The 16,554-nt window shown below is 39.3% G+C and overlaps 2 protein-coding genes across 2 annotated transcripts; both read left to right on the forward strand.

The window, feature by feature from the left end:
• The first annotated feature begins 977 nt into the window (after positions 1-977).
• Positions 978-2,678, forward strand: LOC148958535 (b(0,+)-type amino acid transporter 1-like). Its single transcript, XM_089112469.1, has 2 exons — positions 978-2,219; positions 2,568-2,678. The coding sequence occupies exons 1-2, from the start codon at positions 978-980 to the stop codon at positions 2,676-2,678; spliced, it is 1,353 nt and encodes a 450-aa protein (XP_088968595.1).
• Positions 2,679-6,112: 3,434 nt separating this feature from the next.
• LOC135696190 (b(0,+)-type amino acid transporter 1-like) lies at positions 6,113-13,949 on the forward strand. Its single transcript, XM_065215490.2, has one exon. The coding sequence runs from the start codon at positions 6,275-6,277 to the stop codon at positions 7,835-7,837; it is 1,563 nt and encodes a 520-aa protein (XP_065071562.2). The 5' UTR covers positions 6,113-6,274; the 3' UTR covers positions 7,838-13,949.
• Positions 13,950-16,554: the final 2,605 nt, after the last annotated feature.

Here is a 16,554-nt window from a genome sequence, read left to right on the forward strand (position 1 = left end):
AGAATTCTCTAAGGCTAGCATGTATTCACAATCCCAGCTCGACCATGTGTACCGTGCACTTATCGAAAGCCATCTGAGATACGCTAATGTTATTTGGGGAAGTCTTCCTAAATCAAAATTGAATACACTCTGACGTCTGCAGGACAGAGCACGCTCGATTATTGATAAGGCCAGACTAAAAGACAACTGGTCCCATAACTGGCTGACCATTGAGCAACTCACAAAGTTCGAACGATCAGTTATGACATCCAAAATAATCAGCAGACAATGTCCCGAAAGCCTTTTGGATAAATATCGTCATAGGACCCAGCACTCCAATTACAGAACAAGGAATTGCAGGGACCTATAAATTGCCGTTTCCATTGACTCACTTTAAAAACGGGTAACTTTTAACCCGGTTTTGTTTTAACCCAGGCTAGTGGAAAGGCTGCCTTAATTAGGAAAGTGGAAAGGCTGCCTTAGTGGAAATGCCTTAATCTTTTTAGGGGTTTAAAAGGCTTTTCATACCTTACGTTTGGGAAAAATACCAAAATCTACCGCAAATACTTTTGGCTTAAGCCTTTCATTTCGCCTTTGTTGAAATCGTTTTTTCGCATTACTCAAAGTCCTTTCCATTGCTACGCGGATTGCCACTTTTTGCGTCTGTATAAACGCCTTGTTGGATGACTGTTCCGCAACGGACCGAGACGGATCGAGAAATAGTTGCAATCGTTTCACCTTTTTTTAACCGTTTCGGTACAGTAGTTTTCTTTTGACCGGAATCGAGTCAGAGCTCTTTGAACGCTAGAGCACTTGCGTCATAAGGCAAGGATCCTGTGGAGATAGATATGTACTCATTCCAATCTGATCCCATCCGCATATTGTTTCCCGGAGTAGCCAAAAGGCTTTGCATAGAATTTCATGTCAGTGACAGCTTGAGGAGAGGTACAAAAAAAGCCTGTTTCGTTTTGCAATCAGTACTTTTGGTGAAAGTGAAGATGGCTGTGCTAAATAACACAGAATCAACTGCACTCCTTGCTTCGCAAAAATCTGAGCATTTGACAGGTTCTCGGGAGTCGATTAATGGCATCCAACTGAATGTTAAAGAACTTGCAAGAAGTCTTGGCTTTTGGCATGCATTTGCCTACGTGGTAGGAATCTTGTTTGGCTCTGGTATGTACATCTCGCCAAGCCTTGTGGCAAGAGAAACTAACAATATGGCTATAGCGTTGGTAGTTTGGATAGTCTCTGGAATAATGCCCATCTTGGGTGCATTGAGCCTTTGCGAACTGGCTTGTGCAATTGGTAAAACAGGAGGTGAATACATTTTTAACAAAGAAGCGTTCGGAGATATCGCTGCATTTGTGACTCTGTGGGCTAAGGCCATTATTGGTTTTCCCGCTGCCATGGCTGTTTTGGGAGTGGCGATCAGTGAGTACATTTTGAGCCCGTTTATTGACATAACTGCCTCGAATGGAGTTTGGATAACCAAAGCTGTTGCTGTGCTTTTCATCGTGATGTCTGCCATCATAAATTCTTTGAGCGCCTCGTTTGTTGGCAAAACCCAAGTCTTTTTCACGGCCATTCAGTCACTATTAGTGCTACTTTTCATTTCTCTGGGAATATGGAAAGCTTCTGCAGGACACACTAAAAATTATGTTTCTATTTTTGACAATTCCAGCAAGTTTGAACTCGGTAGTTTTGGTATAGCCTTTTACAATGGACTATGGGCATATGATGGATGGGGACTCATTTGCACAATCACAGAGGAATTAAAAAACCCAAAAAGCGACCTCCGACTAGCAATTCTTTTCGGAGTCGGATTTGTTATTCTATGTTACCTTTTGGTTAACTTAGCGTTGTTGGCGGTTTTAACCCACGGAGAAATTGCAAGTTCATTGTCAGTGTTTACGCTGTTTGTGACAAAGATTCTCGGCAAAAATGTCGCATTGGTTGTGCCCTTTGCTGCTGCTTTTTCCTGTTTCAGTTCACTGAATGGAACAAATTTCATTTGCTCGCGACTTGTTCTCTCTGCCTCTCGCGAAGGACATTTGCCTGAACCATTGTCGTACATTCATGCGGACAGAAGAACGCCCATACCAGCTGTCTTATTTCTATCTTTACTGTCAATGATTTGGATTCTCGTTCTTGGAGCAGGAACACAAAATCTTCTTATTTACTTTTCATTTGCAATTTGGTTTACATACGGCTTAGCGATATTCGGTGTCATTGTTCTACGGGTGCGCCAACCAGATCTACCGAGACCCTTCAAAGTATCTATTATCATCCCGATATTCATGACATTAGTTTCTCTGTTACTTTTAGCTTTTCCATTTTTAAAACGACCAGTTGAGAGCAGTTTAAGCCTGGTTTTTGTTTTAGTAGCAGTTCCGATATACTTTCTAGTTGTGCAGGAACGAAACTGCACTCCAGACTGGCTGCGCAGTTGGAAAGACAAACTATACTTATGTATCCTTTTGCGCTGCAACCTCGTGAAGTGTGTGTTTGTTGCCAGCAAGACTACCGTAAAGAATTGTCAAATAGATACTACAAGTGTTTAGTTGAATTAATCAGCCGTTTGTACTCAGACGAATAAAATCGACCCTTTCGAATGCTCGATTCCAGAAGACGAAAAGGCCAAAGAAGATATTTTAGAAGTAATAACTGACGGCGATGAAAATATTACAATTAAATATTAATATGTAGGCGCCTAATTTGATGATTTTTATTTCGCAAATAGCAAAAAATCAGTCCACCACTGAAAATTTTTATGAAGCCCCCTCTCTCAATTTAGCCACCCCTCTCTTATCAGGCCCCCTTTTAAGTGCTGGAAAACAATAGTCCCCTGAGAGGCTTAAAAGAGAATTTACGGTATTGGAAGATAAGCCTCAGCTCTAAAGTTGGTCAAGGTTTAGTTAGAATTTTTTAAATTAGTGGACAGAGATTTGTCAACTTGTTCATCAGGCACAGGCATGCCTTGCCATTTTCGGCCAACCTTTTTCTTTTTTTATCGGTATGTGCAACGACTTAGAGTTCGATTATCACCATCAAAGGTATATCATCTCCAATATGTCACACATCGTAATTTTCTGCTGCAGGAATAAGGAATGGCCTTCCCCTGAACTTCTTTCTTTTTAACAAAATTTTTTTACCCTTTCTTTGCTGAGTGTTTTTCTCTGTCTCTTTCAAACTTGCCTCAATGGTCAATTTGTATGATCTAAGTATTATTATTAATTTCTCTGTACCAGGTTAGCCAGTCGTAGACTACCTAATCATAAAGCGAGGTTTACAATTGTATGAAATATTCCCATTATTTTTTATTCTTACAAAAGGTGATAAACAAACTGCTACTTTGACAGAAGCCCGGCCAGAACCCACCCCGGCCTGAACCCACCACGGCCTGAACCCACCCCGGCCCGAACTCACCCCAACCCCTGCCCAAACCCTCCTGGGCCCTGACCCCCCAAGAAAATTATTACTTCGATTCATTCAATCCGAAATATTACCCTGGGTACCAGAAACACATGAATCTGGGGACAGAGCATTGTGGACGGCTGTGGTGACAAAGAATGAATTTTCAATCCTCGCTCAAAGAAATATTTCTGTAGCTAAATATTAGAGACACTGGCATCCAGGGTACCCAAATATCGTCGGGCCGCCGTTAGTCAACAAGACCGGTGCGAGGGGGTGAGGGGAACAAAGTTCCAAAGGGTCTCGAAGACTAGGAGGCCTCTCATTAAATAAATAATTCCATATTAGGAATAGAATAAGTTCAAAGTAGAAAAAGTTTGCCTAAAGATAGTAAAAATTTCAAACTTCATTACAAGAAAATGACTACAAGAAATATTTTAAAATGTATTTTAAGTTATGTTATAGGGCCGGCATGAGCACTCTAATATATTTAGCTTCGGAGAAGGCAAGAGAAAATACGACCAGCGTGTTACTGTTTATGGTTTGTATTCGACACATCTTTCGGCGATGTGACACAATGTTTGCCCCTGCCATCGAATCTAGAAATCTTCCATCTAATCTTTACTAACACATGCTTTAGTTCAAAACTGCTCACAAAAGATGCTACAGAAATTACGCTTTTTAGTTGCTTGATGCAATCAATACAATATTAATTGGGGACATTAGTAATCATTGAGGACATTAGTAATCATTGGGGACAATAGTAATCGTTGGGGACAAAATATAAAGAATGGCGAACAAATGTCGGACCTAAGATGGCTACTATTCTTGATCCGACAATGTGCTCTAGATTTAGCATGAATTAAGCATAGTAAAGCCCGGGTCAAACGCATCCAAGAATTCAGCCAACATGCAGAAAACCGATGTTGGACGAAATGTTGGACGAAATGTTGGATACGTTTCATCACACATGTTGGGTCACCCAACATTTGCAAACTGATATTGGATGAAGTTTGATCACGGTCAAAAACAAATTTTGTTTTTCAATGTTGGATGCGTTTGACCATTCCATCCAACATTTCATTTTCTTGGCATGCGCATATTTCCAACTTATTTATTTTCATTTGAGCGCCAAGTTGATTCACTGATTTGTGAGCAACCATTTCCAAGTTATCGAATGAAAAATAGAAAGTTATCGAATAAAGGAATTAGCTATTATTATTCACCTTCATTTTGCGCGCCTTTTCGCCATCTGTGAACCATTGCTGTAAACACGTAGTTGCGAATTTGTTACCATTTTGTAAGATCCTCATAAGACTAGACTGCGTGCAGACTCTGAGAGGAGAAGGAAAAGTTTTTCAATTTTGTCGACAGAGTCTGCACGCAGGCTAATATAAGTGGGGATGGATCGATTTTGCTTCACCGGCTTGTTTACGATTAGGCCTATCCTGACCATTAGGTTCTTCAATATTGTCACTTTTCTGTAAAATTTATAAACTTTTTCTAAAATTTAATTTCTTTGGTACTTGCTAGATTCCTTCTTGCTTCATGACCGATGCCTTGCAAGGTGATCACTTGATACACCTCGTCAAAAATATCGGCTTCAAATATTTGACTGTTTGTTTGCGAAGGTACGCCAAAAAAATTTAAGAAACAAGTCATAAATAAGAACAAACCAGGTATTCGCTTTCAGCAAGAGAAAATAAGGAACTAAGATAGTCGAACTAAAACCCCTCGATTTACCTCCCTTTTCGCATCCCAAATTTCGGTGGAACGGGCACTGTTGTCCGAAACGAGCCCACCTTTGACAAGAGAAAGCCTTGCAGAGGCGAATGAGCTGTTGCTCTTACATTTTTATGATGTATTAGTACGGTTTCCAGCCACTTTTCTTTCGCCTATTATGTTTCGAGGGGTTTTAGTTAGACTATCTTAGTTCCCTTTGCTTTCAGATCAACAAACTCGTGTTGTTTAAAATGTTTAGGCACTGCGAAAAAACGCTACAGATCCTCCAAACAACGGTCGGTACCATCACTGTTAATGTCCAGAATTATGTAGCCTGCGTGCAGACTCTGTTGATAAAATTGAAAATAGGAGAAAAAGTTTGCGAAGCCGAACCGATTTTCTTGTCCACAGGTTCCTCAAAATCAAGGAACCGAATTTAATTGGTTAGGGGAATTTCAATTGCTTTTTTCAGTTTTCAAAGTGGCGCTTTCGAGCAGAAGCATAAATGAATGGTATCAGGATAGTAGAATAGGTCTGTTTGTTCTTTTGAACAACTAAAATTACAGAAAAACATTGCACGCTAATGGAGTTGTTGTTCTAGTGCTTAGAATAAAATGTTGATGTCAGCGAACAAGAAAAGCGGCACTCCTCCTTTTTCTCTCTCTCTTTTAAATTTCAGAGTCTGCACACAGACTACACTTATATCCGTAGAAATACTGGCGGGACCCGTTTACTTGTAACGCTATCAAAAGACTGCCTTTTCTTATGAGTCTGTCAATTCTTAGACCAAAAAGAAACGCGCTAAATAACCAAATAACCATCCTAATAGCGAGATGCTATAGAATGCTATACAATGCGGAATCGACGGGCTTCACTGCCTCCCTACAGAGTTATCCCTCTACACTTATATCCGTAGAATACTGGCGCGATCCGTTTACTTGTGACGCTATCAAAAGACTGCCTTTTCTTATGAGTCTGTCAATTCCTAGACCAAAAAGAAACGCGCTAAATAACCAAATAACCATCCTAATAGCGAGATGCTATAGAATGCTATACAATGCGGAATCGACGGGCTTCACTGCCTCCCTACAGAGTTATCCCTCTAGCGTATTCTATACACCTCATTGTAGCAGACAAAAGTAAATAGCCGGTCAGACTGAAGATGGCTGTGCTAAAGAGGACAGAATCGACTGCACTCCTTGCTTCGCAAAAATCTGAGCATTTGACAGGTTCTCGGGAGTCCATCAATGGCGTCCAACTGAATGTTAAAGAACTTGCAAGAAGTCTTGGCTTTTGGCATGCATTTGCCTACGTGGTAGGAATCTTGTTTGGCTCTGGTATGTACATCTCGCCAAGCCTTGTAGCAAGAGAAACTAACAATATGGCTATAGCGTTGGTAGTTTGGATAGTCTCTGGCATAATACCCATCTTGGGTGCATTGTGCCTTTGCGAACTGGCTTGTGCAATTGGTAAAACAGGAGGTGAATACATTTTTAACAAAGAAGCCTTCGGAGATATCGCTGCATTTGTGACTCTGTGGGCTAAGGCCGTTATTGGTTTTCCCGCCGGCATGGCTGTTTTGGGAGTGGCGATCAGTGAGTACTTTTTAAGCCCATTTATTGACATAACTACCTCGAATGGAGTTTGGATAACCAAAGCTGTTGCTGTTCTTTTCATCGTGATGTCTGCCATCATAAATTCTTTGAGCGCCTCGTTTGTTGGCAAAACCCAAGTCTTTTTCACGACCATTCAGTCATTGTCAGTGCTATTTTTCGTTTCTCTGGGAATATGGAAAGCTTCTGCAGGACACACTCAAAATTATGTTACTATTTTTGACAATTCCAGCAAATTTGAACTCGGTAGTTTTGGTATAGCCTTTTACAATGGACTATGGGCATATGATGGATGGGGACTCATTTGCACAATCACAGAGGAATTGAAAAACCCAAAAAGGGACCTCCGACTAGCAATTCTTTTCGGAGTCGGATTTGTTATTCTATGTTACCTTTTGGTTAACTTAGCGTTGTTGGCGGTTTTAACCCACGGAGAAATTGCAAGTTCATTGTCAGTGTTTACGCTGTTTGTGACAAAGATTCTCGGCAAAAATGTCGCATTCGTTGTGCCCTTTGCTGCTGCTTTTTCCTGTTTCAGTGCACTGAATGGAACAAATTTCATTTGCTCGCGACTTGTTCTCTCTGCCTCTCGCGAAGGACATTTGCCTGAACCATTGTCGTACATTCATGCGGACAGAAGAACGCCCATACCAGCTGTCTTATTTCTATCTTTACTGTCAATGATTTGGATTCTCGTTCTTGGAGCAGGAACACAAAATCTTCTTATTTACTTTTCATTTGCAATTTGGTTTACATACGGCTTAGCGATATTCGGTGTCATTGTTCTACGGGTGCGCCAACCAGATCTACCGAGACCCATCAAGGTATGGATTATCAACCCGATATTCATGACATTAGTTTCTCTGTTGCTTTTAGTTTTTCCATTTTTGAAACGACCAGTTGAGAGCAGTTTAAGCCTGGCTTTTGTTTTTGTAGCAGTTCCGATATACTTTCTAGTTGTGCAGGAACGAAACTGCAGTCCAGCCTGGCTGCGCAGTTGGAAAGACAAACTATACTTATGTATCCTTTTGCGCTGTAACCTCGTGAAGTGTGTTTTTGTTGCCAGCAAGACTACCGTAAAGAATTTTCAAATAGATTCTACAAGTCTTTAGTTGAAATAATCAGCGATGATGCCTATGAAAGAATTTTTTATTTGTACGAGGTTTTTACCAGAAAGAGGTCGCCATGACGTCAGAATTGTGTTCAGCCTTTCCATTCACTTTAATTTATTCTATAAAAGTTAAGATTTTGTCGCTTCTGTGTTAAGTTTCAGGATTTTAAAAGTTGTTAACTGATTGGATTTTTGTTAATCTTGTTTCTTGTTAATGATTTAAATTTGATTTCAAATTAATGGTTTTGCTTCCTCTCAAGAAAAACTCCTAACGGTTTAAGGTAAAACATACCGATCTTGATAATAGAAACATTCCCATTATTACCCAAAGTTGGCTGTTTTGAATTTTTTGGAAATTTCTCTCAACTGTGAACTTTAGAGAATACATTAAAATCGACTTTAAAAACAATTATTCCCAGTGCGGGCTTCGTACAATGAGAAAATTCTGGACTCGCGCTTTGCTTTGTTTTGCATTCGGCGTCATTTCCGTCACTACGCAAGCGTCCTAAAGAAACTAACCCAGGTTCGCCCCAGGTTTGTGTTCACACTACACTATATCTTAACTAACCCAGGTTTGACCTAGGGCGAACCCACCTCTTGAGATGGGTTGACTAACCTGGGGCGAACCTGGGTTAGTTTGCGTTTACACTACAAAAATGTAACCTGGGTTAGTTTTAACCTGGGGCGAACCCAGGTTAGTTTGTGTAGTGTAAACAGGGCTATAGTTTATGGGTATCTGAGACCTTGCACTTTGCGGTTTACTGTTGATGCTTCTTTCATTAAGCTCATCGAACACTTTTTATTAGTTTCGGCTCTTACGTGTTTCTAGCTGATTGGTTTTTAATACACCAATTGGACTTGCGGTCGCGTTTTGGACATTTCTCCAAACATTTGTTATACGTTTATTTTTATGCTGGATACAATATATCATATTGTTTGTGCTTGTCTTTTAGATTTTAAGGTGAAATGAAATTTGAAACTTGCAAGGGATTTGACTGTAAAAATCATCCCTCCCCCCCCCGTCACCAATCTCAGTCAAATCCTTTATGAAATTTGAATCTTTTTGTCGTAATGAAAATATGCAAGTAGACTAAAATCGTTGCTCTTAACCCGTACACGCGGACCAACTTCGAGTTTGACTCCCTTTGTGTATTCAAGCAATTTTGCGTTGTTTTCAAATTGTTTACATCCAATGACAATGTAAAAATACGACATGTCACTTGACTACCTATTGTCCTCCAAACAATTGTTCTTCCCATCCGCTAATTTGCCCAATAAAGGTCTAATTTGGCCTAACTATTATGTGGTCACGATATGCTAGTGCACGCTTGTTCTAGTTAGTGCAAGCAGAACGAGACACACCTCTCTTTTTGTGTTGTTATTCTCCAGGCAGTGACGTCTCCAGCTTGTTAGAGTGTAGCGACAGGGCCACAGCATGCGATTTAAAAGAGTGCTTAGGAGGGGCAAATTTGGGGGCCCGTGCTCGAATGGGACCATGATAATCTTACTTGAACTATGTATGTGACAGAAATTGCGTGGGTTTTGGGGCGAGCGCCCAAAGTCGTCGGTTAAAGCACAATTTTAAGGGCTTTTGTCGGAAAATTTGCTTGTTCTTGTGGCTGGTGCGGTTCCTCTCAGCTTCCTAGGCAACTATATATTGTAAAAATATTAGTTATATGGACTGTAAATAACTATATAATTATCTTATTATTATAAATTTCTAGCTAAGTTTCTGAATATAAAATTAATTGGAATTTGAATTTTTGTTGCCAGGAACCATAGTAGCAGACGGGCTATAGGGGCTTTAGCGACACAACAGTTTACAAAACCCCGTTCACACATTTGGCGCGCAAAACAACAGTTGGTTGTAACAACATAAACCGCATTAGACTTATCAGGCCCTTTCTCGCCCTAAAATTAATTTTGATTGATTGACCGAATTATTTTTCGAATGATATGGTGATTTTGATATGTTTTAAAGGGTGTTCAGCCGCTTAATAGCTTGTTCTAAGGGCGTGCTTGGGGTGCTCAGCCTGTTCTTGGAGTGTTCAGTCCAGCCACGTAGCTGCAGGGGGGCACGGGGGGGCTGTGCCCCCCCAAATGAAAATTTTGACAACAGCTTGCACCCTTTGGCTACAGTTTTTCCAAATGATATTTTGAAAATTTGGCATATTTATAATTCAATGACCTTAATTTTGTCCAAATATATATGTTTGTTATATATCTGTTTTCTTGTTTTAAAGCCTGCCCCCCTCAGGTATGGTTCTTGCTCGAGTTTGCCCCCCCCCCCCCCCTAGCCGACACCTACAGCTACGTGGTTGGTTCAGTCTTTTAGAGACGACGTCTCATATTACCATTGTTGATCTTTAATGGCTCATGCTTTCTAAACATATCATTTGTGCTATATAATATTTTACTTCTTTTGGACTATATATCAGTAATTCCCCGGGTATCCCATCTTCACCAGTAGCTTTGTTGTTGTTTAACTTTGTAGAACTCTTATGAATTTCTTCAGGTGTTTTTTCTTTTACAAGAGGCCTTGGTTCACCTTCAAACGGTTGAATGACTTCAGCATCTTCTTTTTGAAATTTTGCTTTAAAGAAATCTGTTGTTAGCTTCAGTATATCATTTGGGCTTGTAGCTAATCTCCCTTCATCACCCTCTACTTTGGGGTTTTCATATTTCTGACGATATAGAGTTCCAACTGCTTTGAACATTTTTTATATATCTGAGCTATTTTCGATATCTTCAATTTTCATGTCTATTTCCTTTTCTCTGATTTCTTGCATTTTATGGCTTATTTGATGTTGTATTCTATTTCTCTCTGCTTTCAGTTCCTTTTTCTTAACTGGTTCTTTGGTGTTGTCTATCTCGATTCTAATTTTCTTCTGCCTATTTGATAATTCTTGAATATCCTCATCATATACTTCATAGGTGTTTCCTACTTTTCTAGGATAACCAACCTTCTTTTCAGCTGCTTCTTACATGCCTTTTTGTATATTGTTCCAATTTTCTTGTTGACTTAGTTTCATCATATGTATTTGTTCTTACATATTTTCTCATCTCTTCCTGGTATTCTGATTTAATTTCATCATCTCTATTCAATCTGTTAGTATCATATCTAAGGTTGGAGTTTCTGATTTTCCACCATTTCATTACCATAGTTGCCTTTACTAATCTGTGGTCTGATTGTGTCTTTGTCCCATTGTAAGTTCTTGTATTTTGGAACAAAGTTTTATCTTTTTGCTTGCATAATATGAAATCAATTCGTTTGTATATTGGATGTAATGTGCCTCGATGAGTGTTGAAATGGCTTTTGATAATATAATAGCTATTTGATTCGCAAAATTCTGCAAGGGCTTCTCCATTGGTGTTTCTCTGACCTTTTGAGAATCTTCCTAAACATCTATCTCCTTCTTGAAACTGACCTATTTTACAATAAAAATCCTCTCCTATCAAAGTACATATGGATTTGTTTTCTACTCATTTCAAGACTTTTTCTAAGTTGCTGAAAAACTTCTCTCTATTGTCTGGCTTATCTTTTGTAATTTGGGATGTTTGGCCATAAACATTGACTTCTGATATGATTTTATTAACCCCTGTTTTAAGTTGAAACACACATATTCTTTCGCCTTCTTCCCATATCCTATGAACACTATCAATGGCGGCGCCAGCCACCAAGCCCTGGGGGGGACTAACCAAAAAAATTTAAGCCACGCCCTTTTAACCACCAGAAAACGCCCTTTTACCAACAGGGAACGCCTCTTTTATCCGAAGGGAACGCCTATGACTAACTTTTGTTTGAAAATTGGCAGTTTGAAAATCATATGATTACATCACAAAAATTATGGTGTCAAAATATTACCCCTCCCTCAACATTTTCTCATCAGATTTAAACGAAATACAAAATCGATTTTGCTAAGAACTGGGGGGGACGTGTCCCCCCCAGTCCCCCCCCCCCCGTGGCGCCGCTACTGAACACCATCTGTTCAGCTCTTGTGTATTAGAAATCAAATGTCTCTGCTTAAATTTTTGGTGGGGAATGTTATAAGCCTTGAGTTTTTCAAATAAATGTCTATTCCATCTTTGATTTTTGTTTCTTGGATGCATATATTATCTATTTCATACCTTAGTAAATCATCATCTAGTTGGTTCTGTTTTACTTCTTTGCTCAAACCCCTGACATTGAAAATTGAAATATTGAAGAATTTTGAATTTTGTTGTTTACCGTGGTTATATTGTCTGTTTCTGCTATTTTCCTGGTTTAGGCCTACTGCCATCATCTCTTTTCTTCAATTGGAAATTCTTTGCTTCTTCGTTTCTCTTTTTTCATAATTTTTGAAGACCTTTGATGTTTAATATTAGCCTTAATTAAAAGTATTGAGTCTTTAATTTAATTGAAACCCTCCGGTATTCTAGCCCTCAACTAAGCGAGGGAAAATCTTTTTTTCTCAGCTAAACGGAGTCTAACGCGGAAATATCAATAAAAGTGTAATTGAGATAAAAAATTCTCCAGATTCTAATCTGATTTTATAACTTATAAAAATACAAGCCGATTACATGTTAATTTTCAACGCTTTACTTCTGTACTCAATAATTACGCTCTCTTCTTTCTCCTCAACTCGTAAGTACCCTTACACATGCTTACGCTTGTTCGCTAGAACCGCAAAACCCATGCCAAAAGAAGATGTGAAATTTGCTAACGGATTCCTGTTATTTTGGGACAGTTTATTAAGTTATGAACTGAGACCAAATTAGAGAGGTTTGATGGGGTCAGAGCTTGTGCTCATCTGGAAATATCTCGGCCAATTCGTAATACTCTTAACTGATTTTGCAGATTAAGAGGCATTTCATGATGCTCTTTCAGGTTATTGGAAAAAATTCACTTATTCGAAAAATATATACAGGGTAAGAAAAACATTATGTGCTGACGGACAAAGTACGGGGGGAAGCGCCCTCCGTTAACGATGCCAAGTTAAGGTCGGCTTGTCAATTGAGCGAAGTGAAGGAGCTCCTTGCTTGTTATTTGAAAGCAAGAACTTATATAACAGTATTTAAGAAAAAATTAATACCTTGCAATTGATACAGAATTTGATACAGAATAATCATATTGCACTGGATTGAGAATTTTTCAAATGTAATGAATTTTCAATGTATATAGTGTAATAAGTCTTTGTAAACTTCCTTCACTGGCGATTAGAAACGCAAACATCTGAAGACAGGTCTTGTTTTCTATTACGCATTAAACAGAATAAATCCAAAAATGAACTGTAAAAGGGAACTAAGCCAAAATGGTAGGTGCAATGAAGCCTTATCATATTTAAAAAGTCATCAAACTGCAGTGACATCAAAGATTGTTGTTCAAAATGAAGGAAGTTCGGGTCTCGTTTTGCAGCTTGGCGTCTTCGTTGGAAGGATCTATCTTGCTCAGTGCCAAAAACAAGCACTCAACGCAGGCTGAAGCATATCAGCAGTTAGATCGACTCGATATAGCATTGTGTGGACTGGTGCACAGTTGATGGTAGCTTTCACCATGAATGCACAGATGCAGACTTTGTTGACACCGATTTTTTCGACAGTCTGAAGACGCCGTTTTCTAAGTTGCTGAAAAACTTCTCTCTATTGTCTGGCTTATCTTTTGTAATTTGGGATGTTTGGCCATAAACATTGACTTCTGATATGATTTTTTTAACCCCTGTTTTAAGTTGAAACACACATATTCTTTCGCCTTCTTCCCATATCCTATGAACACTATCAATGGCGGCGCCAGCCACCAAGCCCTGGGGGGGACTAACCAAAAAAATTTAAGCCACGCCCTTTTAACCACCAGAAAACGCCCTTTTACCAACAGGGAACGCCTCTTTTATCCGAAGGGAACGCCTATGACTAACTTTTGTTTGAAAATTGGCAGTTTGAAAATCATATGATTACATCACAAAAATTATGGTGTCAAAATATTACCCCTCCCTCAACATTTTCTCATCAGATTTAAACGAAATACAAAATCGATTTTGCTAAGAACTGGGGGGGGACGTGTCCCCCCCCCCAGTCCCGTTTTCTAAGTTTTTAAAGTTCTAAAATATTTGGACGGGCACGGAGGGGCAAAAAATTCTAGTTGGGCAGGCAATTCCCCCCCCCCCCCCCCGCGTCACCCTTGGTTTTGTGCCTGGCTCTTCCTTGTTGTAGAGATTCCGACAGAGTTTCCTAACTCATATTTTATTAAAAAGTATCTGAGGTATTCAAAATCGAGGAAATCAGTGGCCACTCGAAGTTACAGTTTGGAGTATGCTATCTATGCTCAAATATTGAAACCTGTGGCTATTGTTTTCTGGAAACCTGTAAAAACCGGTGCCCATATGTTTCCCTTACCATATTTCCTCTAATGAACGCCGCCCTCTGGTAAACGCCGCTCTCTATTGAGCGCCGCACCTTCAGCAAACCATTTGGAAAAAACGCCACCCTCTGATGAACGCCGCCCTCTATTGAACGCCGCATCTTGAAAAGCGGCGTTCATTAGAAAGCACACCAGACAAGAAGTAAGGAATTGTTTATACGCTTACTAATCGAAAGCCATGAAAATTTTTATCTCATAGAGACGAGGACTCTGACGGAGACAGGGATATTGCCATTCATTGACTTGACTTGACTTGACTTGACTTGACATTCTTTTTATCTTTTTTCATCGCATTTTCCTTGTCATTTTTCATTTGACAAACTTTTCATTTTGTATTGAACGCCGCCCTCTGATGAACGCCGCCCTCTGATGAACGCCGCCCTCTGATGAACGCCGCCCTCTATTGAATGCCGCATCCAAAAATTGGAGTTCGTAATAAACGCCACGGCGCTCTTTAGAGGAAATACGGTATGTAAAAAAAACCGGTTGCTAAAAAGCATACTCGATACATCGATATCCATAGCGCAAGTGTGGAAGCTCGGTAACCATATGTTCAACCTGACACTAAATGAAATATGGATGCAAATGAGAATCTGAGGTCTTATACTGATGGTCTAAACTTTCTTTTTCGGAAAAATTCATAGAAATTAAAATCGAAGCTGCTAGAAGAAAATCAAAAGGCATGCTGAAGGGAGTAAAATTTTTGAAGGAAGACTTCAGACCAAGTTCATTAAGAAATAGCCAACGGGGCTAGACAATGGAAAACAATAGGCGAAATTCAATGAATAATTATGTAAAAGATAATAGACAGTGTAATTAAGTATTGATAAGTGAATGACATGACGTTAGAATAGCGTGATTGTGAAATTACGATTTTGATGTATCGGAAATCACCATCGCTACGGTTGACGGCTATAGAGTCCAAAGGTCAGTTTGCTACCCAGACTTAATGGCGGACGTTACCCGGGAATGGTTTATTCGGGATCAGTGTCTGAGAAGTACGCTCTGACAACAGGGCTGTTGTGTGTATGCGTAAGTCTCAACCACATTTTCTCTAAAACCGAATCAGTTTCTCACGAAGTTTTTTGTATGTAAAACTTGATATTTGTGTGTACACTAGAAGTATAAACTCGTGTTATAGTGTACATTTATACACTTGAATTTTTGCTCTTGCCTACCCGAGATCTCGTAGGAAACTGTCGTACACTGCAGTACGGGTAACTAGCTAAGTTTGGACTTCTAGCCTGTCTGCATGTTTCTGTGATCGAATTGAACAATAGTCCTAATAGTCCAAAAATACGCGCATATTATTTTATTCCAATGATGAGAAAGTGGGTCTTGTCTCTGAAATTCCCACAGTTTGGGCAAAACATCATCGCTGAACAAAAATTCATTCAAATCAATAAAAAACCTACCCTTTTCCAACGTGTGACCCATTCTTCTTTAAGTGCGACCTCTTTTCTAATTGTGTGACTCAATCTGCTAAAAATGTGTGACGAGTTTCATTTTTCTGCCGGTCTTTTTTTCTTTTTGTGCGACTCACTTGAATTTTGTGAGTAGATTTTCTTTCTACGTGAATCGGATTCTACGTATATTTAATTACATGGATGTTCGCATCCTTTTATTATATCATCAACATTGCCTGGTTAATAAATCATATCGTAATCTTAAGGAAAAATGATTCTCAGAAGTTCCAAATTGTTTATTAGCAGAAAACTTTTCGGGTGGCAAAAAATTCGGACGGTGAAAATTTTACCGCCTGCAATTTTTGGCGATTAACATACCTAGTATCAATCCACTGCTTGAGCAACAGAATCATTTCTTTGGCAAAGTAAATTAGAGTGAATGGGAAGGCTGAAAAAACTTGTAACGTTATTGCGACCTCGTTCTGGAAAAGATCTCGTGACAAATAAATGATTTTTGCAAAGCCATGGCTTGTAAGAAATTGCTTGGTACTCCTCAATAGTTGTTCTTGTAGTCACTTAATGTACTCAATCACTTGTAGTCAATAGATTTGAAGAATACATAAGTGTGATTAGAGAATACATAGAACTACAACGGATCAAAGTTTGAACCTAAACTAGAATTTACGTTGCTGATTACTTCAACTAAACACTTGTAGTATCTATTTGACAATTCTTTACGGTAGTCTTGCGTGCAACAAAAACACACTTCACGAGGTTACAGCGCAAAAGGATACATAAGTATAGTTTGTCTTTCCAACTGCGCAGCCAGTCTGGATTGCAGTTTCGTTCCTGCACAACTAGAAAGTATATCGGAACTGCTACTAAAACAAAAACCAGGCTTAAACTGCTCTCAACTGG

This window comes from Rhopilema esculentum, chromosome 14 (assembly GCF_057945365.1).
Source record: "Rhopilema esculentum isolate cy_ngs chromosome 14, ASM5794536v1, whole genome shotgun sequence".
In the NCBI taxonomy this organism is placed as follows: Eukaryota; Metazoa; Cnidaria; class Scyphozoa; order Rhizostomeae; family Rhizostomatidae; genus Rhopilema; species Rhopilema esculentum.